This window comes from Ranitomeya imitator, chromosome 5, assembly GCF_032444005.1.
Source record: "Ranitomeya imitator isolate aRanImi1 chromosome 5, aRanImi1.pri, whole genome shotgun sequence".
Lineage (NCBI taxonomy): Eukaryota > Metazoa > Chordata > Amphibia > Anura > Dendrobatidae > Ranitomeya > Ranitomeya imitator.
The window spans coordinates 200,789,638-200,808,078 of record NC_091286.1 but is presented as its reverse complement, the minus strand read 5'-3'; the positions used below and the strand labels follow the sequence as shown (position 1 = coordinate 200,808,078).

The following is an 18,441-nucleotide window of genomic DNA, read 5'->3' as shown; positions in this document are numbered from 1 at the left end:
GGTCAAACGTTTTCTGTAAGTCTTCACAAGGTTGCCACACACTGTTGTTGGTATGTTGGCCCATTCCTCCATGCAGATCTCCTCTAGAGCAGTGATGTGTTTGGCTTTTCGCTTGGCAACACGGACTTTCAACTCCCTGCAAAGGTTTTCTATAGGGTTGAGATCTGGAGACTGGCTAGGCCACTCCAGGACCTTGAAATGCTTCTTACGAAGCCACTCCTTCGTTGCTCTGGCGGTGTGCTTTGGATCATTGTCATGTTGAAAGACCCAGCCACGTTTCATCTTCAATGCCCTTGCTGATGGAAGGAGGTTTGCACTCAAAATCTCATGATACATGGCCCCATTCATTCTTTCATGTACCCGGATCAGTCGTCCTGGCCCCTTTGCAGAGAAACAGCCCCAAAGCATGATGTTTCCACCAACATGCTTTACAGTAGGTATGGTGTTTGATGGATGCAACTCAGTATTCTTTTTCCTCCAAACACGACAAGTTGTGTTTCTACCAAACAGTTCCAGTTTGGTTTCATCAGACCATAGGACATTTTCCCAAAACTCCTCTGGATCATCCAAATGCTCTCTAGCAAACTTCAGACGGGCCCGGACATGTACTGGCTTAAGAAGTGGGACACGTCTGGCACTGCAGGATCTGAGTCCATGGTGGCGTAGTGTGTTACTTATGGTAGGCCTTGTTACATTGGTCCCAGCTCTCTGCAGTTCATTCACTAGGTCCCCCCGCGTGGTTCTGGGATTTTTGCTCACCGTTCTTGTGATCATTCTGACCCCACGGGGTGGGATTTTGCGTGGAGCCCCAGATCGAGGGAGATTATCAGTGGTCTTGTATGTCTTCCATTTTCTAATTATTGCTCCCACTGTTGATTTCTTCACTCCAAGCTGGTTGGCTATTGCAGATTCAGTCTTCCCAGCCTGGTGCAGGGCTACAATTTTGTTTCTGGTGTCCTTTGACAGCTCTTTGGTCTTCACCATAGTGGAGTTTGGAGTCAGACTGTTTGAGGGTGTGCACAGGTGTCTTTTTATACTGATAACAAGTTTAAACAGGTGCCATTATTACAGGTAATGAGTGGAGGAAAGAGGAGACTCTTAAAGAAGAAGTTATAGGTCTGTGAGAGCCAGAAATCTTGATTGTTTGTTTCTGACCAAATACTTATTTTCCACCATAATATGCAAATAAATTGTTAAAAAAACAGACAATGTGATTTTCTGGATTTTTTTTTCTCAGTTTGTCTCCCATAGTTGAGGTCTACCTATGATGTAAATTACAGACGCCTCTCATCTTTTTAAGTGGTGGAACTTGCACTATTGCTGACTGACTAAATACTTTTTTGCCCCACTGTATATGAAAAAATACAAGGGCTGTAGTACAATTTCAATCTCCCTGCAATGATCTCAGGAAAAGTATGGCAGCAATAAAAAGGACTGCTGCACACAAAAGTGTGGACAAATAAACAAGATAGCTGTGCAGAAAGGAGCAACAGGATTTTTGCTTTTAAAAAAGCAGTTGGTTTGCACAGCGGCGTGCAAACAGCAATGCAGCTACCAGGTAGCCTTATAAGGCTGCCTAATAAGCTACAGAGCTAATGCACAAAAATATAGCCTCCATTGTCCCTGCAAAAAAATGGTGGTGTTGGACAGTGGAAATCGCTACAGCACAAGCAGTTTGGGGGTTAATCTTCCCTCCCTAACTATATCCCTTCTTCTGATGAAGCTGCAGCAACCTCTCCCTATGCTAAGATCGGCAGAAGTAGGATGGTGGCCGACGTGCACGCCCCTTTATAGCCCCTGTGACGACGCAGAAAGCAAGCCAATCACTGTCATGCCCTTCTATAAGATGGTGGGGACCGAGACCTATGTCATCACGCTGCCCACACTCTGCGTCCTCCTTCATTGGCTGAAAAATGGCGCTGAAAGCGTAATACGAAACGCGACTTTTGCGTGCTGATCGCCAACCTCATGGCTGATCCCACAGGATCGGGTCGGGTTTCATGAAACCTGACTGTGCCGAAAGTCGGCGATTTTTGAATTTGTCCGATCAGTTTCGCTCAACCCTAGTAGCAACATTTCAGATAATACAGCAATGCAAAAAAGCCGCATGCATTTAGGGCCCAATTCATCTTTTGCAGTTTCAGTGAATTCACTTTTCTTTTTTTGCTTTTTTGTATGCAATACCTTATTATTGCGAGAAACTCTTCAAACTGCATGTGATTAATGACTTCTGCTCAATATGTAAAAATGCTCTTTATTTTTGTCTACATATTTTTTCGTCTTATGTTTAGACTCGAAAAGTTGCATGTGCAACAAATTGTCACAAAATTTGTGCAAAAACATTTTGACAAGGGTGAACATATAAAAAACAGGTGAATATACAAATTGATTCACTCACTATTTTACCCCAAAAAGTTACTGTAACTTCTAAAAAAGCCTATCTATCGTACTGAAATTTGGACTGTGCATACCTTGGTTCATGAGAAACTGAAGTTTTAAAGCACATGTTGAAAATGTTCACCATTCGCATCCAAGCACGCCTGCACACACCGTTCCATATTGTTGAATGTATTGCAGAGGATGTCTGGGGTCAAAGCCAGAATTTGCAACTCTATGTTCTCAGGGAGTACCTGTAATGTTCATGGCTCATTACTGTACACATGGCCCCAAAGAAAAAAATTCAGCAATCATGAATTCTTTTCTCTTGATCGGACCCTTTCAATTCCTGAACAACATTGACTTTCTAAGGGTGAACATGACCTTTCTTGGTCGCTCATTGACATGCGGAATACGACATGCCTGTCTACTAGGAAATCCTGAGCAACGATTTACATGGAGATGCCAAAAGTCGCAGTTTCACATCTTGAATTTTTTTTCTCAGACATTTTCAGAAATCCTCCATCATGCCTACCAAGTAATATTCCGTTAAGTTCCGACTTACCGGTAATCACTACTGACAGAATACACGGTATGAATAGAGGATTTTGATCTTAAAAATTCTTTAGAAACTCACTTTGGCACATCTTAAGAACTCAGTTTTTTAATATGTTTTCACAAAGAAAACACGCTCCTCCAAACTGTATCTGTACATTGTTAACAAATAAATAAGGAATTCGGCAGGAATGAAATGCAAGTACCACGATAAACTACTGATGCACAGAAAGGCAAATCTATCTCGCAGTGGAGATGTCCGGCAGGGCAACAAGTTGGCGAGACCACTTCTCATGAACCAAAGTATGTACAGTGCAAATTTCAGCATGGTCAACAACATTTTTTAGAAGTTACAGCAATTTTTCAGCAAAGTAGCGAATGAATCACCCTGTATATAAAATTATGATGTCTGTAAAGCTCTGTGTAATTTGATAGTGCAATAAAAGTAGCTAAAATAGCTAATAAAGTAGACTTAAAAAATTTGCAGATAATTAAAACAATTAAGCACAAATGAAAAACAGGCAAAAAACACCAACAATTAGTCAAAGAGGCTCAACTGCAATAATAACGAATACAGTGTTTTGTCCTTAGTGATTATTCGCTTCATATAACGACTTTTCCATTACAGTTATTGAATTCTAGGAAAAACTCAGTCTGATATACTGGATCTGAAGGATCTTGATGTGTTTCGAATCATACCTTTTCTAGGCAGGAATATGAACATAGTAACATGTGACTAACCCCAGTGACAAATATTACCTACAAGTTATACAGGAGAATGGAATGAATAGTTATAGTTATCAAGTCTTACTTTTTCTGCAGATAACAGGTCTCATTCAGACATCAGTGATATTTCGTTACGCAAAAAAAGGGACAATTTTGTTTAATGTTTTGGATCTTATTTTCATCAGTCTTTCATCTGCGATTTTCACATATGGAAAAATAAAAAAAACCTTCTCCAATCTCTTACAATCTCCATAACGGACAGCACACAGACGACAATGTCTTCTGTCAGTGATTTTTAAGGACCCATAGACTTGTATTATTATTATTATTTATTTATATAGCACCATTGATTTCATGGTGCTGTACATGAGAAGGGGTTACATACAAATTATAGATATCACTTACAGTAAGCAAACTAACAATTACAGACTGATGCAGAGAGGCGAGGACCCTGCCCTTGCAGGCTTACATTCTAGAGGATGGTGGGGATGGAGACAATAGGTTGAGGGTTGTAGAAGCACCGATGTTGGTGAGGCTTGTATGACTATTTTGGATCTGTCACATGGATAAAAATCAGACATGTCTCCATTTTTTTTGTGGACCACTCAATCCACAAGAAGCCACGGACATGTGAACAACCACATGGACTATAATTAATTCTATCCATGGAAAATGTGTATAGAACACATACTGTATGTAATTCACAAATGTCTGAATGAGGCAAAACATTGATGACAGGTTTGGCAAATTAAATTGTGGGTACCTTGCCTCATGACCTAGATTGGCTATGGGCATGGAGGGGGATTATGGTTGTAGATATAGTGTAGGTATTTTTTATGATATCACAATGCTCAAACTCCTTAAAGAAGTTGTCCAATACTGAACAACTCCTTTACAATTTCACTGTCCATCATGAAATTAAAAAAACTGCATATTACCGCAATACTGTGATTTTAGGAATGTCTCCTGTGCAGTTTTTTTTATTTTATGATGGGCAGTGGAGCTGATAAGAAGGGGTTGTCCAGTAGAGGACATCGTCTTTATGTTGAGATTCACTTTATTAGAGCAAAAAAACAAAAACAAAGAGTAATTATCTCAAATTAAAGCTTGGTTAGGCTATTACATTATCTATATATCTTTTTTCTTGTCTGCAGGGAACTTTATGAAAATGAATGTGAAATTAAAGAAAACCAAGTAACACATGAGGAAGGTAAGTCTGCATTGTAAGCTGCATAAGTAGTGATAATAATAAGCTTTATTTCCATTGTACCACTGCATAAAAAAGTAAATGAATAGTCTTTAAGGCAAGCACGGACAAGAGTGAGCTACCACAGAGTGTGCTACGTCAAAACAAAGATGGTAGCACCGGCAGAGATTTATTGCACATTGCATTTTTGTTGCAGTTTTTTCTTGAATTGCAATATATAATGAGTTGAAACTACTTTTCCGGAAAGATACCTGGAGTCTGTATTAATTTAGGCAAATTGTACATATTTTGAGGGCTTGTCTTGGTTGTTTTTAATTTAATTTGTATTTATTTAGGGGGACTGGTCTATGGTCTGCAATTATTTTAAGGGTCTATTTATTATAAGGTCTGATCCAAGGTCTGCATTTTAGGTTTATGTTCATTCAGCGTGGTTTATACACCTCTGGCAAAAATTAAGAGACCACCTCATCAAAACCCTGTCATGGGCAGCCCAATCTCCAGACCTGAACCCTATTGAAAACCTCTGGAATGTAATCAAGAGGATGATGGATAGTCACAAGCCATCAAACAAAGAAGAACTGCTTAAATGTTTGCGCCAGGAGCAGTGTGAAAGACTGGTGGAAAGCATGCCAAGACGCATGAAAGCTGTGATTAAACATCATGGTTATTCCACAAAATATTGATTTCTGAACTCTTCCTGAGTTAAAACATTAGTATTGTTGTTTCTAAATGATTATTAACTTGTTTTATTTGCATTGTTTGAGGTCTGAAAGCACTGTTGTTTTTTTTATAATTTGACCACTTCTCCTTTTCAGAATAAAATACGAAATTTATTGCTTGGAACTTCGGAGACATGTTGTCAGAAGTTTATAGAATAAATGAAAAAGTTACATTTTACTCAAAAATATACCTATAAAGAGAAAAATCAGACAAACTGAACATTTTGCAGTGGTCTCTTATTTTTTTGCCAGAGCTGTATATATATATATATATATATATATATATATATATATATATATATATATATATATATATATATATATATATATTGTGGGGTCTGTATTTATTCTTGGATCTTTTTTTCTAATATTATTTTATTATAGAGCCAGTTGTTAATTAAAAATACAGCTGTGTGAAAAAGTGTTTGCTCCCTTCCTGATTTTCTATTCTTTTGCATGTTTGTCACACCTGTCTTCTGCTCACCGGGCCCCAGTGGCTTCAGTAACTGATTGTGCGTTCTCAGACAGTTAACGGCAACAGTTAACAGACACCAGTCAATCACAAGCTGGCACCTGATGTCAGCACGCACATTGCCAACGTATGACGTCACTGTAATACACCGGAACAACGAGGCGCACCTCAGCTGAATGGTAGGGGAGGACACCGCTGGACCTCGGCCAGGTAAGAAGAAACTTTTTTTTTTGTGAAACCGCAGTATGGGGCACATTAAACTGCTATGGGGTGCATTATTCTATATATGACAAGGGGGTGCATTATACTATGGGGATGCATTTTAATATAGGGGTGTATTATAATAAATACGATGAAGGGGTGTAATATACAATGGGGGTGCACTGTACTATGGTGTGCATTATACTACTTTGGAGTGCATTATACTATGTGGGTGCATTATACTATGTATGACAAGGGGGTTCATTATACTATGGGGGTGCATTATACTATATATGACAAGGGGGTGCATTACACTACTTTGAGAGTGCATTATACAACTATGGGGCTGTATTATACTGCTATGGGGCTGCATTATACTACTATGGGGGTGCACTATACTATATATAACAAGGGGGTGCATTATACTATAGGGGTGCATTATACTATATATGACTATGGGGTGCATAATACTACTATGAGGGTGCATTATACCACCATGGGGGTGCATTATACCGCTATGGGGGTGCATTATACCGCTATGGGGGTGCATTATAACACTATGTGGGTGCATTATACCGCTATGGGGGTGCATTATACTATAATGGGGTGCATTATACTACTATGGGGCTGCATTATACTGCTATGGGGCTGCATTATACTGCTAAGGGGCTGCATTTTACTACTATGGGGCTGCTTTATAATAATATGGGGGTGTATTATACTGGTATGGGGCGGCATTATACTATATATGACTGTGGGTGCATTATAATACTATGGGGGTGCATTATACTATATATGACTATGGGGTACATTATACTACTCTGGGGGTGTATTATACTGCTATATATGACTAGGGGGTTCATTATACTATTATTATTATTATTGATGACTATGGGAGCAATATGAAGAGACATGGGGAAAGTATGGAGAGACATGAGGTAAAATAGGAGGACATATGGAGTCTAGAATGTGGGATATTATTACTGTTGGGGCAAATTAAAGGATATTATTTTTGAGGATACTGTTTTCAGTTTGCGGGAGGAGAAGTCCTGTTAGGCCAGGGTCACACTTGCAAGTGCAATGCGAGAAACTCGCATCAATATACACTGTATACTATAGACAGAGCTCTGGTGTATAATGTCACTGGTGATCACTGTATTACCTCTACACTATACACTATATACAGAGTTCCTGTGTATAGTGTTACTGGTGATCACTGTGTATTACCTGTACACTGACACTATAGACAGAGCACCAGGGCATAATGTCACTAGTGATCACTGTATTACCTGTGCACTATATGCTATATACAGAGCTCCTGTGTATAATGTCACTGGTGATCATTGTATATTTCCTGTATACTGTGTAAGGGGTTGACACACTTAGCTGCTTCACAATGTAGACACAGGAACAGTTCTAGTAGTAGTTAACCTGCTTATTATAGATAGCATAAACCTTTGCAGGGTTCAGCAAAATAAACAGAGCCCATTACATAGGTTCCTATTAACCCTCTCAGCACTGGAGGAAAAAAACACTCTGGTTTTACATCACTGACCGCAGTATGCGCAGTGACACATATCTCCCTTCACATACTGTGCCTCCTGGAGACCTCTATGGTTGTCAGTGCCAGCTTGCTGTGAGCGTCACCCGATGGTCGGCGCTCGTAGCAAGTAAATCTGCTATATAGAGGCGATCTGATCATCGCTTCTATGGAATCAGAGTCAATTGGGTTGTGGCAGCTTCTAGTCTCCCATGGAGACTATTGAAGCATGCCAAAAGTAAAAAAAAAATGTTTTTAAAAAAATATAAAAGTTCAAATCACCTCCTTTCGCCCCATTCAAAATATACTGCAACAATAAAAATAAATCAAACATACACATATTTGGCTTCACCACATTCAGAATCACCCGATCTATTAATAAAAAAAGGATTAACCTGATCACTAAACGGCGTAGTGAGAAAAAAGGTCAAAGCGCCAAAATTAGGTTTTTTTGGTCGCCGCGACATTGCATTAAAATGCAATAGTGGGCGATCAAAAGATCGTGTCTGCACCAAAATTGTATAATTAAAAATGTCAGCTCAGTAAACAAAAAATAAGCCCTCACCCATCCCGAGATCACGAAAAAATGGAGACGCTACGGGTATCAGAAAATGGCGCTTTTTTTTTAAACAAAGTTTGGAATTTTTTTTCACCACTTAGATAAAAAAGAAACTAGACATGTTTGGTGTCTATTAATTCATAATGACCTGGAGACTCATATAAGCAGGTCAGTTTTAGCATTTAGTGAACTTAGTAAAAAAGCCAAACAAAAAATAAGTGTGGGATTGCGCTTTTATTTGCAATTACACCACACTTGGATTTTTTTCCCACTTTCTAGTACACGACATTGTAAAACCAATGGTGTCATTCACAAGTACAACTAGTCCCGCTAAAAACAAGCCCTCACATGGCCATATTGACGGAAAAATTAAAAAGTTAACACAAAACCGAAGAAAACTCCGGTCATGAAGGGGTTAAATCATAATGTCAACCCAAAACATCCAAATAACCCTAATGAAAATTTTACATACCCCATTTGTTATTACTGTGTATTGCCCCCTTTAACATCAATGACAGCTTGAAGTTTTTTGTGGTAGTTGTGGATGAGGTTGTTTATTTTGCCAGATAGTAAAGCTGCCAACTCTTCTTGGCAAAAAGCCTCCAGTTCCTGTAAATTCCTGGGCTGTCTAGCATGAACTGCACGTTTAAGATCACCCCAGAGTGGCTCAATAATATTGACAAGGTTGTCCGAGACATTTTCTATTTAACTATGGGCCTAAAAGCTTTTTTACCCGTTGCCAGCTCAGAGCACTCACCAACTGCTCCTGCCAGCAATTCGGCTGTTTCATGTCAACAGAGCAACTCCTCATCTTCCAGGCTGCTCTGTCAGTGGGGTGTAGCTTCCAGTTGTCATGCCACTTCACATAAACAGGGCAGAGCGAAAGAGAAGCCGCTGCTCTCTCTATGTGACATCAGTGGTAGCTGATTAATCCCTGGCAGGAGTGGTCTATGACCCCTCTGTACCAGCAAAAATTGGTGCCGACACAGCAGGCAAGTAATAGCAACTACTTTTCTGTTATCTCTTAGGCTCATAGTAAAAAAATAGTTTCAGATAACCCCTGTAATGATGGAAATCACAGGATGGATAGACATGTTAGCTATATGCAAATTATGAAAAATGGAAACATATTAAAAACTTCTTGATTTATTTAGAATCGAGTATCAGTGCTATTTGCAGAAATACACGCACTTATAATTCTCAAAATGAGCATGCTCAGGTCATTAACGGTTGTCTGAACAAGGTTTTGAGATGCTTAAAGCACTGGAGTAGGCATGTCAGCAAGATCCCTTGCCGACTGCTCACGATTTATGATGTGTTTATGTAATGGTATGTCATGCTATAGTAGGATGTTTAGGTGACACAGGTTACTCATGTTGCCATTGAAAAATGTCTCTGAGCACTTTAGACAAACTGTACCACTTATTTCATGATCAATCCATTTTGTACTGCAAGTGAAATTGGATGTCACATCACAGTGTCTACTCAAACCATCAGCAGGCATTTGCACAACACTGGGCCAAGAGCCAGATGTCAAACTATAGGTGATCCAATTGATCTCACTCCACTGCTCTCAAAGATTGTCATTGTGCAAAGCAGGACAGCAATAATGACTGAAATGGAGAGCTATCTGTTTCAATAATGAGTCACACTTTTGTCTTAGATGCAATTATACTCAAGGAAAAGGTCTGGAGACTATATGGACAATACCATGAAGAGTCCTTCATGAGGGAAGTCACACCAATCCTACTTCAGGGATTATGGTGTGGTTTATCATAATGTACAGTATTGGGACCCCTCTAGCCTTCATTCCAGGTTCATTTACAGTCCAGCTATTTTTTTTTCCAAAGATGATGATAATACCAGACCACATGTTGCTTGTGATACTATGAGCAGCTTATGTGTTCTAAATGTGCAGCTTCTTGAATGTCATCGATCAGCAATTGAAAAGGTAGCTGCGAGCAACGCATCTTGATGATTTGCTCGAGTGCATTCAGGGTGACAGAACATTCCTCAGGCTACCTTTAATAACCACATTGATAGCAGTAGTGATGAGCGAACGTGCTCATCTGAGCATGCCCAGGTGTTATCCGAGTATCTCGGGTGTGCTCAAATAACATGTTTGAGTCCCCGCAGCTGCATGTGGAACGCCCGCCAGGGCCGTGGGGTACTCGGTACTGGGCCGGTACTTAAAGAGATGTGTCATGGTGGTGGTGACCCGGTCCATGGTCCTGGGTGCTCAAGTAAAAGGGACGGTCTTTAAAGGAGTTTGTGAAATAAAGTTTGTGTTCGTGACGCCATCTGTGGTATTCAGCCAGAGATGACCGACACTGCTTAAAGGGGTCCGCTGGGGTGATGTTATGGCAGCTAAGATGGTATAACTTCCGACAGGTGAAGCTGGGTCCCCAGGGCTCCCTGTGTGGTGGATAAGGATGGTGTAGTAAGAAACAGAGGACACAGGTTTGCAGTCTCTTTACCTAGTTTACTGATGAATTCAGGCAGCTACAGTCCAGGGTACCAGATCACGGATGCAGGTGTGGTCTGGCCGGCTTGGAAGTGAGTTGGGAGTCCCCTTAACCAGATGGGGTTAGAAGCCTTCCTTCTTGCGCTGTGGTGTAGTCCTTTTCTGCCTTAGGCTTCTCCCAAGATCCTCATGTATTCTCTCTGTCTTCCTTGCAGATAGGACACTACCCGTACGACGGTAGCGCAAGCCTTTTTACAGGGTCTCTATCATAACCCAGGCTCTATGCTTTACTGTGTCCTCAGGTTTCAATGGTGGACAGGTGACTTGCAATCCAGCTGTCCTGCCGGTTTTCTGCTGTGAACCTGGGGTGTTACACTCCACCCCATTAAATCCAGTACACCCGGACTGGGAAAAGAAAAACAACAATAACAGGTCAAACAAAAACATACAAAAATGTTTGAAATGCATGTAAACAGGTTAAACTTAGGCTTCCCTTTATGGGGGGTAATTAATTTTTAAACGTTACCTAACTTTAATACAGAGTGTAAAATATGAAAATATAACTTTCTTTTCAAAAACGGAGCTATCTATGACTTTAAATAGGAAATAATAACTAGTTAAGGACGATTACCCATGACGAGAATACTATATTTGGTAGCACTTCTTTAGTTCTTCTACAAATATACAAAACTCTCTCTGCAATATTCACTATCACTGGTGCATAACTAACTGGCATATAAAATGCAATACCAATACAATACCAGCTCACTTCTCAACAATATTAAATTATCTCTTTCATAAGGTGCAACAGATTCAACATTTTTTTTCTGTGGTAGTGCATTTAAAGGTGCAAACATTATTCAAATCTTTCAACACGATAACAGCAGCAACGATGCGGGGGACCCGTCATAAACTCCAATGTAGGCTTGGGCGGGCAACAAGACGTAACATCTTGACCTTGTCTTTGGCCACACCAGACAGTTTTTCTTCAGGTCCCTTTAAATCAAAACAACTTTTTAGTGCAAAACAATGAACAGTATCTTCTTTGGCCATATGTGAAAGCACCTAAAGAGGTGCCAACTACATACAATGGAAAGTTTGTGGACCACTCACTGTCCATGGCCTCAGTGTCTTTAAACAAATGAACTTTTTAAACAGAAACCAGGTTAAGCCAGGTTAAACAAATTTTCAAACTTGAACAACTACAATGTTCAGCAGTCATTAGAACATTCAGGAACTGTCTATTTCCTTTGCCAAGGTTGCTCCATACGCTTGCTACTCCTTGACCGGGAAAACTCAGGATCATATCGCTCCACTGGTACAGCATACCAAGGCCTACTGGCTGGTTCCACCACTGGTGTCTGGGTGGACTGGTGGCATCTATTTACTGGCCTGATCTGCTACTCCTCTTACAGGGACTGAGATTGGTACACATCTTCTGCAGTCCAGAGCGTACCACCCTTTGTCGCCGATATGGCGGGTATAAGTCACTCTGTCACTGGGGTTCAGGTCCCTGTCCGGGTGTCCCTCCATTAATTGGGATTCCAGATCCTTCTGGTTAACAAAGATTTCATTGATCATACCAGTCTCTTTTATGAAGCCCAAGCCTCTCCTCTGGTTGAAGACCACTACCTCTCCCTGTTGCAGTGGTCCCGTTTGTGCCCAAGGGATTTTGTGTGTTTGGGCCTTTGCCTCTAAATTTTTCTCCTCAAATGCTGCTTGTCGGGCCATAGATTGTGGTTTCTCTCTCTACTGCTCTTCCCGACATCTGCAGTGCTCCTGCCATGTAATAATGGGAATTTCTCCTTTGAGTGCTATCATGTCTTCCCCTGCTGGTCCCTCTTCAAACACCATGGGTTCAGTATAGTTAACCTGGGGCCCACAGTATGGAATTAGCGGGGCTGTCATCTGACCCAAGCTGCTGTCCCCCCGGTCCCAGTGTAGCTAATGGTGTACTCCTCCTAGAGTCAGTGCGGTCAGTAGGGGGCCCACCAGGGTGTTATCTGGTGCTGGGGTTGCAGCAGAACTTGAGGCCGGGGTACCCTCGGTGTACGGAGACATTTCACCAAAACCCTGGTCAGGTGCATACAGTGGTGGGGGTGACTCGGGTCTAGCTGTCAGGCCTTCCGCCACCGGGGTCAGGGTCATACCCCTTACCTTTTCTTCTGGAGCACCGGATCTTCTTTTCAACTCCGGACCGCACAAAGATGCTGGCAGACGTCTGGTAAGGCTCTCAATGAAGGCCTCCTTCCAACCGGCCACAGCCTCCAGCTGCATCTGCACGAGTTGCTGGGGAAGTTCTTCCGCTTTTCTCCACAGAAGGTTCAGATCCAGCTTCGGTGAGGGGTACAGTTCTTGCAAACTCCGGCTGAGGGAGTCCTCCTGCTCCATCCCACAATCCGGTGCTCGCTCACCTCCATCCGCCATGCTGCTTTCAAGGCACTTCCTCCTTGGACTGGTTTCCCGTGGTTTCATTCCACCCCGCCCGTCTTCGTGGGCGGTTCTTTCTCTTCTTCTTCCCGCCATCCCAGACTAGGAGGCGAACTTCTCTAGTTCATGACATACATCTCTCACTTAGTAGTATTGGTGAGGGGCGGCCATTGTTTTCGTCGTGCCGCCCACGACAGCACGCCATTCTCCTCCTGCATGCCACATTCTGCAGTAATGGCAGCAGTTTTGGTGGAAATTTAGCAGTTCCATGGTTTCTCACCAAAACACAGTCTCTTAGACGCACAAAACCCATTTCAATGGGTCGATCCATCCTGTTCATGACGCCAAGTTGGAATGCCCGCCAGGGCTGTGGTGTTCGTGACTCCAAGTTGGAATGCCCGCCAGGGCTGTGGGGTACTCGGTACTGGGTCCGCTACTTAAAGGGATGTGTCACGGCGACAGAAACCCGGTCCGTGGCCCTGGCCACCGAAGTAAAAGGGACGGTCTTTAAAAGGGGTTTGTGAAATAAAGTTTGTGTTCATGACGCCATCTGTGGTATTCGGTCAGAGGTGACCGACGCTACTAAAGGGTCTGTTGAGGTGATGATATGGCAGATAAGACGGTATAGCTTCCCACAGGTGAAGCTGGGTTCCCGGTGTGGTGGATAAGGATGGTGTAATAAGAAATGGAGGACACAGGTTTGCAGTCTCTTTACCTGGTTTACTGGTTTACAGGCAGCCACAGTCCAGGGTACCAGATCACAGATGCAGTTGTGGTCTGGCCAGCTTGGAAGTGAGTTGGGAGTCCCCTTTACCAGGTGGGGTTAGAAGCCTTCCTTCTAGCGCTGTGGCGTAGTCCCTTGCTGCCTTAGTCCTCTCAAAAGGTCCTGACATATTCTCTCTGTCCTCCTTACAGGTAGGACACTACCAGTACAACAGGTAGCTCGAGCCTTTTTACAGGGTCTCTATTATGACCCGGGCTCTATACTCTGCTGTGTCCTCAGGTTTCAATGGTGGACAGGTGACTTGTAATCCAGCTGTCCTGTCAGTTTCTGCTGTGAGCTGTGGAGTGCTTCACAACCTCAGTCTTCCGGCTACCGGTATCTGCTCTCAGTAGGGAGGTAGCTCAGTTGCAGCTAACTCCCCAGCTCTTCACTCTCCTGCGCTCCATTTCCCCTCCACGCTCTCTACAGCTTGTTCTGCTTTCCATTCTATCGCTTTCCAGCAGCTACAGCACCTCTCGTGGCTGCACGGCCCCTTCAGTCCTTCTGACTTTCACTGTCTGACTGCTCTCTTCTCTGTCTCTCTGACAAACAGACTCACTTTCCCTCCAGACCAGAATATATATAGAGGAGGTTCACGGGGAGGATATCTTTATTATCCCCTCCACTCAGACCAATTTGTCATGGACCGGGGTTGTTTGGTTGCCCCTGATTCTTTCTGAAGGGGATTTATCTATATCCCATTTCCCAGTTACGGTTTGGAACATGCAGCTCTCTGGCGCCCCCTTACTCTCAGGTCAGACAGGGCACTGCGCCTAGGATAATTAGTCACCAGAAAGGCTGTCTTACTTTGTACTGGCTAATGGCACACTGCAACGAGGGCGTTATAACTGCTCCCACTCAGGCGGGAACAAAAATTATCAAAACCACAAGTCGCTACAAAGGCTCCCAAATGCACAGGACAAATTCCGCTGCCTCCAGCTCCGATTTCTTAATTATTAACAGCTCCAGAGCCAACCCAGTTTAGTAGCGTAATTCACTTCAGAGGATGTGACCATAAGTTATAGAGCAAGGAGAGCCACAGCTAGTAATTTTATATTTTACTCCAAAAAAGTAGGCAGTTTACAGAAGCATATAAAGATATTATAAAGAAGACAAGTATCGTATGTACAGTACAATTACAAATAAAATGGGATTAAAGTTGAAAAGAACACTTACATTTCGTTACGTCATTTCATCTCATGGTAAACCATGTGCTGTGGGGGATGGTTAACACATCAAGATGCATATCACACATCTGTATAGCAGCTAGACCATGGACAAAAGACACTAGAAGACTGATGTCCCACTCAGTTATCTCCCAGCCTAAAACCAAGGCACTCCCTCTGTGGTGACCTCATTCAGGGGCTGAATCCTCCCCTTTCTTAGAGTTATGAAATGTCATTTTTACACATATCTCGCTGTATGAACCTCGTATACGAAAGCCACAGTGATCAGCATGTGCACCCCGTCGGGGGGATTCTTTTAAGTGTAAACTCGGCGTAGTTACATGACCCACTTATGGAGAAACCCGCTCCTTGCACTCCTTGGGTTTAGCTCCTAGCGATTTCCGTGAGCTATAGATCTCTCGATGGACATCCGTAATATATAATCCGTATATCTCTAGCCCTGATCGGTGCCAATATACATAACCTTAAAAGAGTAATAGAATTTCATGCTTTCTGTACCAGTTTTAGCCAGTATCAGGTCGGACGGGATCAGGGGTTTAAGGAGACCTGCTTTTGCAGCTCGAAGTCATAAAAATTCTTGAAGGAGGGGGAAATGAGGGGTTTAGAATTCCAGCCTTTTGCTGGCAGGCACAGAAAGCTGCATCTGAGAGCTCTGTATGTGTAGTTGAAGTAATCAGAACTTCTTCCTATATCCTGACAGGGAGACCCCCCCACAAACTGGATCAGAGCTCCCCCTTCTGGCCTGGAGTATGAACACGTTGCATGTTTGTGGTTACCTGATAAGAGATCCTTTCTCGCTTCCAAGCGTGACATCACTCTCCCTGTAAGGAAATCAATGCCCCTGTGACAAGCAGGAACCTGGGGTGTCATACATGATTTGTGGCTGTTAGGAGATTGCCTGTTTGTTACACAATCCCGGCATGTGCTGCAGCTGTCTAACAGCAGCAAAACATGCACCCACAGGCCCGAGATACTCAGATAACACCAGAGCATGCTCGGTTGACACGTTATCCGAGCACGTTCGCTCACCACTAGATAACAACCAATGTGTGAAAATTTATGCAATTCAGCAAGTAATGATTATACAAGAAACTGAAAAAATCTAGATGGTTTGTAAAATGTTGCTTTAATTTTTTCATCATTTTCTTATTATTAACAATTATCTCAATCCTGTCATTTCCATAAGGTTGAAATATCAATGTTGAGGACTCAGAGTGCTAAGGAGATGTTTTTTTCACTTATGCATTTAGGTGCATTTTGTGTATCCTTTTCTAATTACTAAGTGTTCTGTCAATTCTTCTCTGTGGTCAGATTGGATCTCACAGTTGCAGCTGAAAGCAAGCTACTCTAAATTAAAAGAAGAAAAACTTGAAGAGGTGAGTGATGGTCGACTTCTGTTTACTTTTGGCTGCTTAATCCCTTCACTACCTTGGGTCTTTCTGTTTTTGTGTTTCTGTTTTTTGTTCACTTTCTTCCCAGAGCCATATCTTTTTTATTTTTCCGTCAATATGGCCATGTGAGGGCTTGTTTTTTGCAGACTGAGTTGTACTTTTGAACTACACCATTGATTTTACTATATCATGTACTGGGAAATGGCAAAAAAATTCAAAGTTTAGTAAAAAATTCAAAGTATTAGTGATGAACTTTTATGTCATAGGTCATGAAGAGGTTAATAACGAGAATATGATAGTTTCCAATCAGGATCACTAGCCTTAAAAAGCATACTTGTTTTATTTAGTGGGTGAAATGAGTATTGAACACATCACAAGTTTTCTAAGTAAATATATTTGTAAAGGTGTTATTGACATGAAATTCTCTCCAGATGTCGGCAACAACCCATCCTATCCATGCAGGCAAAGAAATCAAACCATAAATGTCACGAGTCCACCACTCAGTGTGTCTTGGGTGTAGTGACTGACTGCTTAGTCATCCAGTCTTGTGCAGGGGCGTGCTGAGCTGTTGGTATTTTGATTGACCGCTCAGTCATCCGATCTCGTGCAGGGATGTGCTGAATATTTTGTTTGACGGCTCAGCAGTCCAAATATAGAAACAAAAAAGAGGACAGCGCCACACCAGGAAGTGAAAAAAGCAGCTCACATTTAATTCTGCCTTCTGCGGCAACGTTTCGGTCGTAAGACCTTTGTCAAGCACAGTACAGCAGCAATCCAACCACCATTATAAACCCTTAAACACACCCATTAATTAGCTAACAGCCAATAGGGATCATATGACAAAATAGAAAAAACATACACCAATGTAAACCACATAAACACAGGTAAAAACAAGGATACATAAACAGTAATCACTACATATCTACATCTAACACAGCCTAGTCACCCCTGATCGCTTTTATTCATATGGTAACACTCATAATGCAGCATAGCGTTCCCAGCACCTGCAATGTAAACAAACCACATCCTCCTATCCGGGCGGTGCATCTATCGTTGTCATAGCACCGCAGGTCTGCCCATGGGACACGCCGTCCAATCCGGACACAGTGTAGGTCCCATGTGACCGCAACCTTCCCAGCAGGCAACGCCGCCCAATACACAGACCCACAGGTGCTGTTCCAACCGCACAGATTCCCGGAGAGAGCCACTTGCCGGCTCCGATATGGCTCCGGATTGTGCACGGTTTGCCCTGGCGCTGCTGGAATTCATCCTTGGGAGGAATTTCTTTCTCTTTGGGGATGAGTTCTATTTGCAGCGCCGCGGGACAGCCATGGGGTCCAATGTGGCCGCCACTTATGCAAACATCTATATGGCTGTCCTGGAGGGCGAACATGTGTACGGTTCATCTTTCTGGGGCCATGTCAGGGGCTGGCGGCGCTACATCGATGACATCTTCCTGGCATGGGATGGGGATCGGAGTGAGCTTGAGGCATTCCATCTGTATCTTAATAATATACATCCTGGGTTGGGGTTCACTATGGATTGCTCCCAGACTAAAATGCAATTTTTAGACACTTGTGTGTACAAGATGGATGGCCTCTTACATACTGATCTGTTCATTAAACATACGGACAGAAATAATCTGTTGCACTTTTCTAGCGAACATCCACGCCGTATGGTGGAGTCTCTGCCATGGAGCCAATTGCTGAGAGTTAGAAGAGTTGTCTCCAGTGATACTCTTATTGATGAGAGACTCAACGAAATGTGTCAGAAATTTCTTAAAAGAGGTTACCCTAAGGCTGATTTGGATAGGTTTAAAATGAGAGCTTTGTCCATAGATCGTGATGTGCT

The 18,441-nt window shown here is 42.4% G+C and overlaps 1 protein-coding gene across 1 annotated transcript in view; it reads left to right on the top strand.

Annotated features, from left to right (window-relative positions):
* Positions 1-18,441, top strand: part of LOC138637706 (chitin synthase chs-2-like) — a 106,784-nt gene that overhangs the window by 79,613 nt on the left and 8,730 nt on the right. The window contains exons 12-13 of the mRNA XM_069726571.1: positions 4,812-4,867; positions 16,511-16,575. Of these exons, the coding sequence (XP_069582672.1) occupies positions 4,812-4,867; positions 16,511-16,575 (121 nt within the window). The remainder of the gene's footprint in view (positions 1-4,811; positions 4,868-16,510; positions 16,576-18,441) is intronic.